At 42.6% G+C, this 16,522-nt stretch overlaps 1 protein-coding gene across 9 annotated transcripts in view; it reads right to left on the bottom strand.

Moving 5' to 3' along the window:
• Positions 1-16,287, bottom strand: part of Asph (aspartate beta-hydroxylase) — a 162,174-nt gene extending 145,887 nt beyond the window's left edge. For 2 of the 9 annotated variants that reach the window (XM_041657014.1, XM_041657008.1), the window contains exons 1-2: positions 16,026-16,265; positions 15,632-15,800 (exon numbers count right to left, since the gene is read on the bottom strand). In XM_041657014.1, coding sequence (XP_041512948.1) covers positions 15,632-15,800; positions 16,026-16,028 — 172 coding nt within the window. In that variant the 5' untranslated portion in view covers positions 16,029-16,265. The other 7 variants (XM_041657015.1, XM_041657017.1, XM_041657012.1 and 4 more) reach the window with 6 other exon arrangements.
• Positions 16,288-16,522: the final 235 nt, after the last annotated feature.

Here is a 16,522-nt window from a genome sequence, read left to right on the forward strand (position 1 = left end):
CATCCTGAAGGCAACTACTCCCCAGGTGACCTCATATTACAAAAGAAGGAACAAAAGTACACTTACAAATCCTGACTATCTGTCAGGATGGAATGGATCTGCTTGTATGAGCTATCTTATGTCAAAAGAACCGAGTAATCACATCCTGAGTCAGGACTCGTAGCTACCCCCGTCAACTCTCTGACCATCCGACAAGGCTCTTGTTTTGGACTCACAGTTTTGGGCCTACACACCTTTGACCCCAGGGCATTCCCAAAATTTCCAGCAAAGCTGAGAAATATCAACATTGAATCCTGCTCAATGTGTAATGTCTACCAAATATATAACAAAATGATGCTTTCAGCATCCTGAACTTGATAAACATCGTGTCTCCAGATGTTGACAGATGCCGTGTGAGGCACCTTAGGATACTTTTTACTGACAGAATTTACTTTGAAATTATCAGTTTATAGTTGTTCTGAAACTACTTCTTGTTTTCCTTAACAAACATAGAAATCTGTCCCCAAAGGTTCCTGCCTCTTCTGACTTCTATATTCTCAATGCTGAAATACTCAGAACTGCTGGTTGTGGTCACAGTTCTAAAACTTTAGAAAAGCCTTTGGTTCTCAATCTTCCTAACTCTGCAACACTTTAATGCTGTTCCTAGTGATGTGGTGAACCCCAACCATAAAATTATTTTGTTACTACTTCATAACTTTAATTTTGCTACTGATATGAATCATATTTTAAGTATCTGATATATAGGATATCTGATGTTTGTCCCCCAGAGGGGTCACGGGTCTCAGGTTGAGACCCACAAAGGCTTAGCCCACACTGGGCCTGGTGCCTTAAACCTCACTGCACAAAAATCTAAAACAGAATAAAAATTCTTTTGTCTCAATCCAATGATAAAGCAATGTGGAAATATCTGGGAAACAAGACGTGCACACAGTTTTGACTCTGGTTATCACACATGTCCATCTGTGTGTGTGCTCCCTTCCCAACATACCCCAATCATGAACCAAATTATGACCCACATAGCCACCATGTTCAAAAATGTCCCACACTCCTGATCTAACTCGCTTTGCCCTAATCCTCACAGCAAGAGCCTAATTCCCACAAAGAACTGACTAGATGCAAAGTACAATTTTTGAGGCTTCATACAAGACCCACAAGCGCTAACACGTGGTCAGTCAAAATCCTGGTGCTTAAATATGATACCATGACAACAACGGGCTAAAAATAGTGCTTTACATGAAAAGTGCTGGGTCACCATCAAAGTCGAACTGGCAACACAGATCAGCTCTGTAAAAGAGCATGGATTGTAGGATGTAAACATAACTCTTTGGATGGCAAATTTTAAATGTTTTCCATAGATTTTTCCCCACATATCAGTTCATTCATTTATTCAGCAAACACTCTAAATCCCTGTCCCGTGCTACGGTAGTGAATCAGAAAGGCAACAACTCTAAAGCCCCATCCTGTGAATCAGAAAGGCAACTTAACTTACAAGCCAAGGAAGAGGAACTGAAAGGCCGTGAAACCTGTGCTCCTCAGAGAAAAGACAAACAGGAGAGCAGGATACAAGCAGCCAGCTGGGGAAAATCACACCACTGAATTTCCAATGTACAGAATTCTCGAGTGCTAACTAATAAAAACCACTCTTTATAACACTTAAAATATCCACCTTTTAAACTGGAATCATCTAATGGAAATTGGCAAATCTTAGCTTCAAAAAGAAAATACTCATAACTCTTACAAAGGAACTTAAAAATAGGAAACCAAAAAGGGGGGGGACTCATCAGATGACTCCACACTTCAGTATTTACATGAATAATTTTAGCCCATTCTTTTGAGTCACGGTTAAAAATAAAAAGGGAATTTGAAACTTTGCAAATAAGTGAAGCATCACACACACACACGAGTGTGGATAAAAGAGTGCCAGGAATCCCTCTTCTGTTACTACTGAACAGCTTCCTGTGGACAGGACCTGAGAAGATGATGGAAACCTGCAGCATGCTGTCTAAACATTCTAACACCCAATGGACTTGACCTGTCCACCGAAACAGTTCTCTGTACCTATGAAGCACACATGTTCTTAGAATTCTGTTTACCTCGGATACTTATCAATAGGATTTCTATGTTTTTGCCTAGAGCACAAACCTAAGAAATCCCCCATAAATGCCATTCTTGAGAACTTAAGGTATCAAAAGCAAAACAGAAAACAGCACAGCCAGCCCTCTCTCACCTCAGCGTCCTTTCGGACTGAAGAGAGGAATGTTCATCTGTGTGTGTTCATGCCAGTGTCACCAACCTTCCTGTGAGCTGAGCACCTGCTTTCGAGCTCAATACTAACACACCAAGAGTGCAGAGGACCCAGCCTGCCCAGGAAGCTGCTTAACACCGGATACCAAAACACATGCTATCCACGCTACAGCAACCCCTGGCCTCTGCAGTATTCTAAACCAAACTAGACTATGACCAAGTTCCAATGTTTTTGGGTTTGGGTTTTGGTATTTGTTTGGGTTTTGGTATGAGCCAGGCACTAAGCATGGTTTCACTTTTAGAACAGTTAAAAGGAAGTCAGAGAAAAACATTTCATAATGTGAGATTTATGGGAGATTCAACTGCAGTGGCCATAATCAGGTTTTACTGCCTCATGGTTCCATTCACCTCCTGGCTCTCTTGACCATGGCTGCTTCCAGGCCACAGCAGCAGAGCTGAGCGGCTGTACCAGTGGCTGCACTGCCTACCTAATCCATCCCAGGGGGTATTCTACAGCCTAGATCACACAAGAACCGTAGTCCAAGTCAGCCAGGAGAAGTAGCCAGTCCAGCTCTGAGGAAAACTCAAGACGCCTTGTTCATTTTCCTCCTCACTGCTTGCAGCTGCTTCCCTCCTAAGTTCCCCACAAGGAGCCAGGAAGCAGAAGAGGTTCATAGGAGACACTTCGAGTCAATGATCCCTGCACATCTGGGGCCAGCTCCACCTCCACTTTGCTTCTGGATAAAAACAATTTCATCTGGTCTCTGTTCCTACCATCGGTGCCCTTATCATCAAACAGGATAGAGATTCGATATGGTAACTATATTTGTGAAATTATCGAGTCACGTTGAAGTTCAATACTCTGACATAAGTGTCCTCTTCCTATGAAGATGGAGAAAGGTTGAGAAACATTTGGAAAGCTTTGGTGATTTATCCAAATTAGCAAGAAGAAGAGCTTGAGTTTCTATGTGGGTTCAGTCCAGCTGGAGACAATTTTGTTGACTGAATTTACATCTGTTGAAGAAACCATTCAAGTTCTAACGGAGTTAGCAGAGCTGGTCTAAAGGAAGCTGGTGAGGGAAGAGTAGGGGAAACCTGAGGGAGACAATGCCAAGCTGAAGAGAAAAGTGTAAATGAAGCTGTTTTATAAGCTGCTGGGCAGAAGGGACGGCACACAGGAAAAGGCACTGTGGCTGTATTGCTAAGTAAGGCTCCTGCTCACAAGTAATTCGTCCTCTCCTCCCATAGGTCAGGACTTGCCTCCTTCCCCAGCCTACTGGTTTAGAACACTGAGCCTCATTAATAGTCTGGAGCTTGAGACCACCCCTTCTCTGACCAAGGTTGTCACAGAGCAGACTACCTGTGACTTTCTGAAGACAAGCTTGCAACAGCTGCCAGTTAGCGGGGGCAGGGCGCCTAGCAAACCTTGTCAGGAACTCTGATGAACTTTACGCAAACCACAGGCTCAAAACGGGCCATAACAAATTCTTTCTTATAAACTGGTTGGGGGAATTGGGTGTTGAAATGCACGGGCATCAGCCAGAAAAAAAAGCGAGCATGGGGCTGATGCAGAAGTTCCCTGTGCAAATGCTCAGCAAGCATGTAGAGAGACTGCATGTTGTGGACAGGGCTGTAACAAGGGTGGAGGCAGGACAGCCAGAGAGAGCAGCAGGAGGCCTCCTGCCTGGGAGTCACAGCTATTCTCAACAACTTGGGGGAACTACTAGAACTTTTCAATAAGAACCCATAATCAAGGTTCTGTTTCACAAAACCTGCCACACAGCAGGCTGGCGTGAAAGTTGGCACAAGTGGGCTAAGTAATGTTCCGGCCACAGCAGCTTCGGGGTCAGCCCTGGGATCCAGACCCCAGCTCCACTATTTGTCTAGCCTTCCATTTCCTCCTCTACTAAAAGAGACGCAGTAACTATGAAATCAGATATTAGATACACACCGTCATCACTTGGTAAGTAGCAGCAATTTTATGCTCTGTACCATTATTGGTATTATTTGCTTCTATAGCTCAGGAAAACACGCCAACCCATAGAATTAGATATCCTATTGGAAAGTACTGGAAAGACGATCCCCCAGGAGCAAAGAAACAGAGCCCAGTGCATTCAGGTCTTAGTTAGTCTCTGTTGGCTTTGGTCAGAAGACCTGAAGACAAGAAAAGGAGCTCCTAGCACACACTGGCAACACAGTAGAGGAGAAAGGCAGCAGGCTTCTGTGGACTTCATTCTCTTTTTGTTAAGTGAAGAAGACTAAAACCAAGAAATGCTTCTTGTAGGAAACAAAAGAGGATAGTTCTCTGGGAGACAAGCGACAACGCCAGGTTAGGGATAAGCAGTGCCCTGCTTTATATAAAGGGATGCTGTGGACGGTGCCCTGGGTCACTAAGGGATGCTGTGGACAGTGCCCTGGGTCACCAATGGATGCTGTGGACGGTACCCTGGGTCACTAAGGGATGCTGTGGATGGTGCCCTGGGTCACCAATGGATGCTGTGGACGAGCTCTGGGTCACTAAGGGATGCTGTGGATGGTGCCCTGGATCACCAATGGATGCTGTGGATGGTGCCTTGGGTCACCAATGGATGCTGTGGACGGTACCCTGGGTCACTAAGGGATGCTGTGGATGGTGCCCTGGGTCACCAATGGATGCTGTGGATGGTGCCCTGGGTCACTAAGGGATGCTATGGACGAGCCCTGGGTCACCAATGAAGTTCAGAGCACAGGAGCCACCTGACACAAAGGAAGGGCAGTGATATGGTGGAGCTCAAAGAACTGGAGATTCGCTGTACACAAATCATAGATAGATCATTGTCGAGGTGAAATGAGTGTGGACCAGGGTTCTTGTTCTTGAGCTACCTGCATTTCTTATATTGGTTTTATCTACGGTGTAGCATTTATGCTAATAAAGACACAGAATATTTTTTAGAATTCTTTTGTGAACAGTGAGACATTTGAGATGGATGAATAAGAAAAGAGTAATCCCAGAAAGAAAGAGCTCAGCTTATTAGCTTAGTTTATAAAAGACTCCAGTACACCGCTCTGGACCCCAGCCCTTCTCCTTCGCAGCCCACTGGGCGGCACCTCGCTATGCGCTCTTAGTCTATGCTCACCGATGCTTGTTTCTACATCAGCTTTTTCAAATTTCCAAATCTTGGAGCCATAATTGTTAACACTGTATGACATCTGGCACAAACATCTACTAAGACTGCTACGAGGGCAATAAAAACTTAACAATTATGTTTTAGATTCGTGCCAAGTACTCTAGGCCTCTCTGTGCACTGGACACAGATAGACTAATCGGCCAAAGCCAAAATAAATCTTATAAGTTCAAGAAAATAAATACTGTGTTTCACTCACAAAGAATTAAGTGCAGTTTGAACAAAGCAATGCACCTACTCCAAGGCATCACTACAAGAGCAGGGAAGAACAGGTGGTCGAGTGGAGACAAGGAAAGCACATGCCCGGTGACAAACAGTCTCGCCCTGCACAGGTGCCTGCAGATGGTCAGAATCTTACAAAGAAAAAGTGCACATAATAAACTTAATAAAGCATACCTAGGGTGTGAAAATAACAATAAATCTAAACAATCTTAAGACTCGGGGATTTATATAAAAAATTACTAGGTTGGGTTTTCCCTTCAAATGCAAGGGTAAATTAAACATAGTTCTAATTTACCGACTAAAAAAACCCCATACATTTAATTTCAATAAATGCAGAGGAAATATTAAATTCTAAGCATAATTAGTAACGAGGCAAAGAAGGGAAGGAGAAATGGGGAAGGGGTGTCAGCATAAAAGAAAAAAATTTAAAATTATAGACCTGCATTCATCATGAGCAGATACAAAAGCAAAAACAAAATATTAAAAATAAAGCTGTAAGCACAAATTAGCAAATAAAGACATATGGGCAATAACAGCATTGTATAGCATTGGTAATTAAAGCCATGTGTACAATATTAGCAATAAAACCATGTGTACAGTATTAGCAAATAAAGTCATGTATAAAGGATAGCTCAACATGATCAAACAGGGCTTGGAGAGAGAAGGGCGATTTGCCAAAACTCTTAAACTAAAAATACATAAATTCCCACAATGTGATACTGATATCTACGTAACACCTATACTTGACTTGCTAGAAAAAGGCAGAATGTCTTCATTTATTCCTTCTAGATAACAACGGTTCCTCTAAGACTGAAAAGAACAAAGACACTTTCACAGGTTTTGGGGACCCTACTCCTCATACTCTGTCGCCTTGCCCAGCTTTAATACATGGGGAGGTGCTTAGTCTTACTGTAACTTGATAGGCATGTTTAATTGATACCCATAGTAGACCTGACCTTTGCTAAACAGAAACAGAGAAGGAGTGAATTGGGGAGTGGGGACAGGGAGTTTTGGGGAGGGTCTGGAAGGAGAGGAGGGAAGAGAAACTGTGGCCTGGTGGGGATGGAAAAAGATAGATGGATGGATAGATAGATAGATAGATAGATAGATAGATGATAGATACATAGATAGATACATAGATAAATGATAGATAGATAGATAGATAGATAGACAGATAGATGTAGATAGATAGATGATAGATAGATAGATAGATAGATAGATAGATAGATGTAGATAGATAGATGATAGATAGATAGATAGATAGATAGATAGATAGATAGATAGATGTAGATAGATAGATGATAGACAGACAGATGAATGATTAAGCAACTCAAAGAGGAAACAAATAATTGATAAAATGAAGACTGCAAAAAACTAAATGTTTGAATGAAATAAAACAAATAATTTAAAATATGGAAATAGAATTTCTTAAAGACAGAATTTCTGAACAAAACATGGCAAAAAAATTAAAACTAAAAACATGAAAAATTCGCTAAGTCAAATAAGGTCAATGGAAAGCCTCGTCAGCAGAAGGGATCAAGTGGAAGTGCGAATCTCAGGCCTGGGTAAGGTGGACAATTTGGATCATTTGGGCAAAGAAAAAGTTACATCTAAAATGTCCAGGACAGAAAAGGCAGAAACTCTGGAACACTACAGAAAGACCAAACCTACGAATCGCATGGGTAGGAGGAAAACCAAGGCCAAAAGCACAGAAAACATTTTCAACAAAATTCTAAGATAAATTCCCCAAATTTAAGGAAAGAAATCGCTATCAAGGTACGAGACGTACACAGAACACCAAAGAGAAAGAATGAAAAGAGAAGCTCTCATGTCACACAATAAATCAGACGCTAGCTGTACAAAACAAAGGACAGATTCGGAAGCTGCCCAAATGCAAGAACGACAGTGAAAAGGAAGAGTGGTCTGTCCTTCCAGACACAGAGCCTCTCACACAGCAAAAGGACACTCAGTGACATGAGCCTCCCCTCCTGGAACACGGTGCCAGGCTTAGAAACAGGTGAGATCTGGTTCTGCAGCGTCTGTATGAACACTAACTGCAGAACAGTTCCTTATCTACTTGGTAAAAGATATCTAAAATAGATCCCCCACTTTAACAGTTCATACACAATAAAAATCAACACCTAGGTCTGAAGAGATCCAAACGCAAAAGAGCGAAATTTCAGGTATTTTATGATCTCACTTAAAAGGAACTGTCATCATCTCTGTTACAAACGATGCTATAAAACACAAAAGCCCATAAAGTAGAACACAGAAAAATTCTATTATTGCCTCATTAAAATTAAATAATTTTGTTGAATAAAGTATAGCCCAGGAAATGGCAATGTAAACAATCAATGAAGGACTAGAGAAGGCCTTGAACTGCCACTCAAGCTAGCACAAGGCTTGGGGTTGTGAAACTCTACAAATCAATACAAGCACACGGGCAAATTAAACACACCAGGGAATAGGCGATATGCAAGAGCAACAGAGTCAGGAGAAACAAAAATGTCAAGTGTTACTAGAAACCAGGAAAATGCAAATGGTAGCCATGTGAGAATACTTAAAAGTGCACCAAACTTACAAACATTAAACTTTACCAAGGGTGGCAACAATAAAGGTAACAACTGTGATTCATTATATGTAGAATGTGAATTCAAGCAACCACTATGTGTTAAATAAAATGGCAGTACCCAAAAGAGGCTAATGTATGTATGTATATGCTCTGACCCAGCGATTCTAATCTAATTTCATGTCATGGAAGAAAATTCAGACACATATAAAAAAACGGGCGAACCGGTAGAGAAAGAGCAGCAGTTTGGAAGGTAGAGCACAAAAAGAGCAGCGGTCTCAGCAGGACTGTTCACCTGGAGGAGGCACACACACCTGTGCGAAACTATGGCTATGGAAATGAAGACTTGGAATTCACAATGGTAGATACGCCAATCAAGAACCAAGTCACAGCGCTTTTACTGCATGTTAAACAGACATACACATACTTCTATATGGAAGGGGACAGGCTTCTTGAGCAGTTTTTATTCATGTCAGCAATAAAATGTTTCACATTTGATGATAGAGAGCTCCTCCTGCTCTTCACAGTACTTGAGGTTGCCTCCCAACATCAATGCCAGGCTACTCACAAACGCCTGAAAGTCCAGCTCCAAGGGAGCTGATGCCCTCTGCTGGTCCCCGGGGTAATATGCATTCAGTACACACATACACACACACACACACACACACACACACACACACACACACTCGAGAGAAAGAGAGAGAGAAGGGGAGAGGGAGAGAGAGAATGAATTAAACAAAGAGAAATCTTGTGTTGAACAGATGGATGGTCCAGTGGTTAAGAGTACTGGCTGCTCTCCTAAATGCCCAGGATCAATTTTCAGCACCCACATGGTACTCACAACTGTGTAACTCTGGTTCCAAGAGATTTGATGCCCTTTTTTGGCCTCCACAGGCACCAGGCATGAATAGGGTACACAGACATACATGTGAACATATAATAAAATATTTTTCACCTTAAATTAATATAAATATATATATATAATAGTAAGTGTATTTTAATAATATATACATATATAAATACTAGATATAAGTATTTAGCATGTAATGGTCAATATAATACTTTATAGTTTGTATAATATAAATTAGAGGAGCATTAAAAGAATGATGATCAATAAATGTGTAAGAATGGCTAAGAAGTGATACTACAGAAGAAAATCCACAAGTTGAGAATGGTTTATTCCTGACACGTACAGTAGATACTCTTAAAATAACATCTCAATAAGTACAGATCTAAAAGCAGCACAGATGTGTTTAATGTACGAAATGAAAGTTGGTACTTTCAAAAAGCAAGGGTTTGACACCATTTTAAAAATGAAGCCAGAAGTAGCTTATTAAAATTCATTTGATTCAAAGAATGAAAAGGCAAAATTCAATGCTATATATCCTTCCAAAAAACATTTGTTTATTGACAATAACTTTGGTTTATGTAAAAGAAATTATTCCTAAATAAAATGTGCATGGGAAACTAAGACTGAAAAGGCTTTCCAGTATGCCATTTCAGAATAACTGGAATTAAGACAGACCATGGGACTAACACTCAGCATAGAAGCATGTGTGACATAAGAAATACAATAGGCATAGCATAATAACAATTACTTCGTGGTGGGCAGAAATGCCTATGAAGCCTATGGAAAACAGAAGCAAAAGTAATTACAGCAATGGTGGCCATGGAATAAAATTATTTCATCAAACAATATTCTTCCACTTTAAAATTAAGGCCACCCTGGCTGTCTTCCATTATGAATGAGTCATTGGATTAGGTCTGTGGGCATACACATAGGAAAGGAGCCAACATTTCTCCAAATCCAGCAAGAGCTCGCCGGGTCTGCTGCTGAGGCTGTTCTCTGCCAGTGCACAACATTCTCTTCCCCTTTCATACCAATCTCTGCTTTGGAGCAGAGAAACTACCCACAGTGGGAGGTGGTACTGGTGGGAGAAGCCAAGCTTCTCTGCATCTCACAACCAGGGGGACAGACACCCTGCAGCCTTCAGCACCTCTCCTAGAACACTTCCTTTTAAAGCTGGGTCTACTAGGTGAACTTGTTTGTCCTTGGTAATAATCAGCCTGATCAGAATGAAGTCCCATTCAATGGCTTGCCAAGAAAGGATAAGAACAGCAGCTGAAAGGAACCAAATTACATCCCTGATAAACAAAATGTCCACTGCAGAACAAATGCTTGAACATCTGAACACCAGAGGAACACAAGAATAAAAGTAAAAGCCATTCCAATGACTGATAAAGTACCACGCTGGCTCCCAGCATACCAGAACCAAAAAAGAGAATTCATGTGCTGAACTCCAGAATTCACCACTACAGCGGGACAGTGGGCATGAGCATCTCATCTCTAGCCTAGAAATGGAGACTCTGTAGAATGGAAGAGGTATATGTTCAGTCAGAATGGCATATGCCACCCATGAGGGCCGTGCTCAACAGCTAGACACTGGGGCAGAAGACAGGGAATTAGCCAGACACCACCAGTTCAGAGACAGAAAGCTGAAGCTTTCCTCAAATTATCCTGGTCAACTGTAAATGGCTTCTACTGACATACAGTTTTTGTTTTTAGTTATTTTTAACTACTACAGAAAAGCCATACACACTAATGGCTAAAAAAAGTATTTTTTTTTCACGTTTGCAAAGCTGTAAAACCTCTTCTACTAATTCTGTAGTTAGAGCTGGTTGCTGGGTAAACCAGCTCGCCATCTACAACCTAGGTGTCACTATACCTAATTATCGAAATGGATCCAACTGCATGGTATTTACAATCTTCAAGCCCCCTTTATCTCTTCAAACACGCCAAGTGGCATTTAAAAGACTCACTTACTTCTCTATAGAAAGCCTGGAAATTGTAAAAACAATCATTTTTCCACGGTTGCTACTTCCCACCATTCCTTCTTGTCCTCTATTAAAAATGTAAGGTACTAATAGAGTACCTTACAATGTTTCAATATGCATAATAAGTAAATCAGGTAAAAACATCCTATTTTCAAATATTGTCCTTTTATGGTGAATTATGAACTACTTTCCTACTCTGAGATGCACTATATATTACTATCATCTCTAAGCATCCTACTATGCAAAATCCCAGGAGAATGCCTTGGTCTTATCCAGCTATAAATACAGTTTCTACTAAAAGGAATTTACTTAACAGTCTTTTGTACTTTGTACTTGCTGGGGATGTAGAAGCAGCATACTCAAGATGCAGGCCAAGTACTTCTCATGACATGACATCAGTAGCTGGAAGAGCATCAAAAAGATCAAATTGTATCTGAGTTCTACTAAGACACAGAAAGTTACAAAACTCTAAGAGATTAGCCGGCAGATAGGAATTTGAAGGAAGGCAGCTGAACAAAACACTTACAAAACCGTTTTATGTGCTTCAGAAAGTTACAATATAATCTACTGCAAAAGCATCTTTTATTTGAAACTAACATGTTACAAAATAACAATATTACAGACTTTCAAGAGAGATGTATATTTTGTATTCTCTCAGATTCTGCACTATCTCTTACTATGAGCATAGGGCCGTCTGTACCACACATCAAGGCCATCAAATTGTCTTAGGCTATCAGAACCAGGAAGCAAAACAGTGAGTAAATATAGCAAGATTAGTGATATCAGAGAAACTTATCACATGTTGCTTAACTAAATAGGAGCCCCGGCTATCAGATTGTTTGTTTTAAACTGGACTGCCTTTCATGAGGAAAAAAAAAAAAAAAAAAAAACGACTTTTGTTGTTCCTTTTTGGGATTAACAGCACATGAATAAAATATCTAATACTAACAAGAAATAAAGAAGCTTGTTCACAAAAGCTTTTATTCATATCAATGAGCTGCAAATGTAACACTTATCTACTTATTTTCTGATAATCTCTGTGGGACAGATGGCATTGGTACAGGGTTGGAATGTAGCTCCTTATTTCCCAGCCCATGGTATGGTTGTAAAGAATTCCCTCAGAGCGTTTTACAGAACCTGATTTCATATGATCTGATCAAGCTAGAAAAAATGCTGCTACCGGAACAACAAAAACATACAATTCTTGTAGTGGGAAAATTATGAAATCCCTATTTTTTTTCCATCCTTAAATGGCTGGGAGAGGAGTAAGCCACTGGCCTGAACTGATTGATTGCCCTGGTTAAGAAAAAGAGCTGCACCAGAAAGCACTTCCTTCAAGGAAGCCAGACGACACGCAGCAGCACATGGAACACATGAGTAACCCAAGAGACACGGAAAGCATACAGAGGTGCAAGAGGATAAATTCAGAACCACATTTCCAAACAAGCAAAATGCACCGAATGAGTGTGTGAGTCTATCTTCTAAGTATATGGATTGAGTTCCTTCTCCATACGTCTCAAGGAAGTTGTTCCACACAAACTCTTATTACTAAATTTCAAAATCTGTTAGCTATCATGAAAGAATGAAACAACAACAGATAAGGATCTCTGGGAAAGTCCACGCTTATTAAATGATTTTAAAACCTAGTTGCCTTTATATAATCCGAAGCCTCAGGTTGGGCAGGGGAACGTGTTCTACAGCGACACCTTCTGGTTGGGCAGGGGAACGTGTTCTACAGCGACACCTTCTGGGAAGTGGAAAGACAGAAGCAAGTCGCAGGCAAAACAGGCAGAGGGTGGCAAGTTAAGAGAATGGGAGCAGTGGTGGGGACAGCGGGGGCCAGCTCCTCTGTACTACATCAGGAGCCCAAAGTCTCCCATGAGCCCTCTTCCTCAAAAGCTTTCCCAATTGGTAACCATAAAGGCTTTTCCTGGCCCCAACTGTCCATACAAATATCATTTGAAATGCAAGTTAAAGGTAAGATGCCCAAACACTCCTTCCTTTGTATTCTAAGGAGTGAGACTGGAAAATGGAAAATGAAAATCGACTTTATCACTTCTCAAATGAGTTAAACATAATGAAAACAGAAGCCTACTTTAAAGTACTTCTTTCTACCTCCCATCCCCCACACTATCTCCCATCCCCCACACCATACTTTAACATAAAAATCCAAGAACTAATGAGTCATGTGACCAATGTCCCCATTGACATCGGATTCTCAATATTAAGAACTTAGTGTGTTTACTTTTCAAAGTAAAATTCACTAATGTGCTCTTTCAAGCATATTCTAGCCAAAGGCCAATGAGTTAAAGACAGAAGCCGAAGTTTCTGCAATGACCTGTACTATACCTTAGACACTGCTGGAAGAAAACTTGATAAACTAGTTAAACTCCCAACCCATATAGGATACCACACATTCTGTTTAGAAGCCCAAGATTCCAGCAGCGTGGTATAACGATGGGCAAAAGAAACCCAGAGTTCTTCCATCCTACCTGCATTTCCACAGACTGAACAATGTAACTCTTAAGCATTGTCTCACCTTATGTAACTAGAAGGCTCCAAATGTCACAGCAATGTCACCATTATCTGAACATTTGAACTAACTCTCCAGCAGCCAGGCCTGGTTTGCATGTCCCAATGTCCCTATCTCAGGGACCACATAAAGCTAACTGTTCTTTCGGTAGCCTGTTTATCTTCCAGCTGTACCCTGCTATGAGAAGACAGAACCACACCTGCTCGCTCTGATGTAGCTGTGCAGCACTCTGGAAAGAATCTTAGTTTCCACTGCTGGTGCCTTCTCCGCCCACAGTCAGAACTCAGTATTACTTAAAATAATAACCTGGGAAGAATAATCCACTCTACACAATGAGGGCTTGGATTTAGAGGGAGGGGTTAGAGCACAGGTATTTCATTCAGACTGTGCTCCATTATAGTTAAGGAAGCAGTGTATTAAAATATTGACAACTGAAGACACTTGGATTTACTCTAAAATATCATATTGAACAATATGATAAAATAAGTTCCTACACATCCTAGCATTTTCTAAACCTATCGGCAGGCAGTTGCAACAGTCCATTTATCGCAAGGGTAAGAAAAAGCAGCACAGTCTCTGTGCCCATTCATACCAGTGACAGGCCTCAACAGTGACTTCCTTGGAAGCCATCAGTGCTCTACTCCAGGGTTCTGTACATGAAAAAGTAATAGGAAGAAGGATAGGAGATGTAGCCCAGTGGGTAGAGCACTTCCCACGCAGGCACAAAGCTCCCAGGAGAGCAGCAAAGAAGACACACTTCACTAGTAAGTAGCTACAGGAAACCTCACATTAAAACCTTGCTCATTAGCTTTCTCTTTTGGACGTAAACATGCAGGAGTCTCTTCTCATTCATACAGTTCATATGCACAGCCACAGCGGTGCTACCCGTGTAAGGTCAGCTGACTTAGGGGCCAGAGAACCAGAGTGTCATTTTTACCTGTACAAAAGGTGAATTAATTTCTACAGTGGCCTTGAACTTTGAACTGTGTACATAGAGTTCCTCCCATTAGGAATACAAACAGTTCTCAGAATGTTAATCTGTACACAGGATTTAACTGCACTGCATTCCCCACTTACATTCATTCATTCATTCGTTTTTCTAATCAAATATTTACTGAACAGCTATTATGGAACAGAACTATTGTACTTGAGGAAAGAGAAAGGACAGGGCAGAGTACGCATGGAGATAAACAAGGCAGTAAGTGCTATGAAGAAAAAACCACAGTTACCTCGTCTATTTTCCTGACAGATACTATAACCATGCGACGTATTTTCCTGACACATAATAATGGGCTGCACGTAGGCCACGACACAGAATCTAAATCATTTCTAGCGAAATTGAGAGCTCACGTTCAGTACACATGTGTATTCCAGTTCCAGTATTCTAAATATGAGTCAAAGGAAATAGAAAAGAACCCGAGAACCGATGAAATATGACACGAAACAGATTTAAAACATCTGTTCGCCAGTCTGCCATAAGCACATAAAGAAAGGTGAATACCCAGTCTTTTTTTTTTTTGAGAAAAGAAGGCGCGCGCGCACGCGCGCGCGCACACACAATATTTTATGACATCACTTCTTATTTTAAAAGGCAAACACAATACGTGTTAAGAAATCCAAATAAAATTCCTTAAAATAATTTGCAAGAACGATGCATTCACTCCCAGCCCAGCCCCTGAAAACACACTCCTCCAAGCTGCTACTCAATGCTGCTGGCCTGGCAGGCAGGAACTTACTTTCCCTGACTTTGGCTCAGGGTCAAGCGCCCCGAAATCTGCAAGGAGAAGATAAAGGGTCCTCTACACCCAGTTTCCACTGGGAAAGACAAGAAACGGCTGCGCAATGACCTCGGGCAGCCTGCGTCCTGGAGACCCGAGGCGGTTGCTGGGGTCCCTTCGGACGAGCCCCGCTTCTCCACCTCCCCGCCCGGTGAGCGCGGCCTCGCCCCGCGCGCACAGGAGCCACGCTGGGGATGGAGAGGTGCAGTAAACTGGTCACCAGACCAGACCTGCAGCGCCCACCTGGCTCCCGCCCGCCTCCCATCCCGACTGTGGGGACTCTGACCTCTCCGAGCCCCGGGGCTGCTGCTGCTGCGGCTGCTACCCGTGCTTGGGCTACCGCTGCCCGAGCCACTACCGCTGCTGCTGCTGGTGCTGGTGCTGGTGCTGCCGCTGCTGTGGCTGCCGCCGCCCTTGGCGTTCTTGCGTGGGGCCATCGCGAGCTTCTCGGGGGACTGCAAAGAACGGGGGCCTTGTTGAGTGCGCTAGGGACACCGGGTATCCGCGACTCTGCAGCAACGCCTCAGCCTCCACCGTCCTCACCGCGCCTCGGAATATTTGCACCAGAGTGAGGCGGCGCAGCTAGGCTCGCGTGCGTCCAGCCTGCGGCTCCCTCAGCGGCCAAGAGTGCTCAGCCACCCGGCCCTCAGCCCCGCCCCCGCAAGCCTCGGCCCACCCACCATATCTGAAGGACGGCAATGCGAGCCAATCAAGAGGACCTCTGGGAGGAGGTGTGGCCGGCTACCCTCTTCCCTCCCCCCACTCCCCAGCCCTTTGCAGGCCGAAGCAAGTCTGGTGCTGCGCAAGGGCTGCGAAGCTCGAGCGGCATGTGGCTTTTTAGTCTGCCTTGGTTCTCTGGAACGTGGCAAACGTGGAAGCCGGCAGGGCTCTCGCGAGCATTGGCGCTCTGGCTCCAGCGGGATGGGGCGGGCATGGGGGCGGTGCCCGAGAGCAGCACACCACCTCTTGCCTTCTTCCTGGGAATTTGGTTCCGGTGCCTAAGCACACTCCAGGAGTATGCTCTGTCTTCAAAAAGGATACGCCTCAGTTTCATGAGTCTTTGGTCCTTTCGGTGTCAAAACAGGGATTTATGTCATCAGTATTTTTGGAAACCTTAGTTAAGACATAAAAATGTTAATATGGCTCAAAAAAAAAAAAAAACAAAACAAAACATTTT

Source organism: Microtus oregoni, unplaced genomic scaffold (genome assembly GCF_018167655.1).
Source record: "Microtus oregoni isolate MIOR12 unplaced genomic scaffold, Mior012 000008F_ref0000371, whole genome shotgun sequence".
Lineage (NCBI taxonomy): Eukaryota > Metazoa > Chordata > Mammalia > Rodentia > Cricetidae > Microtus > Microtus oregoni.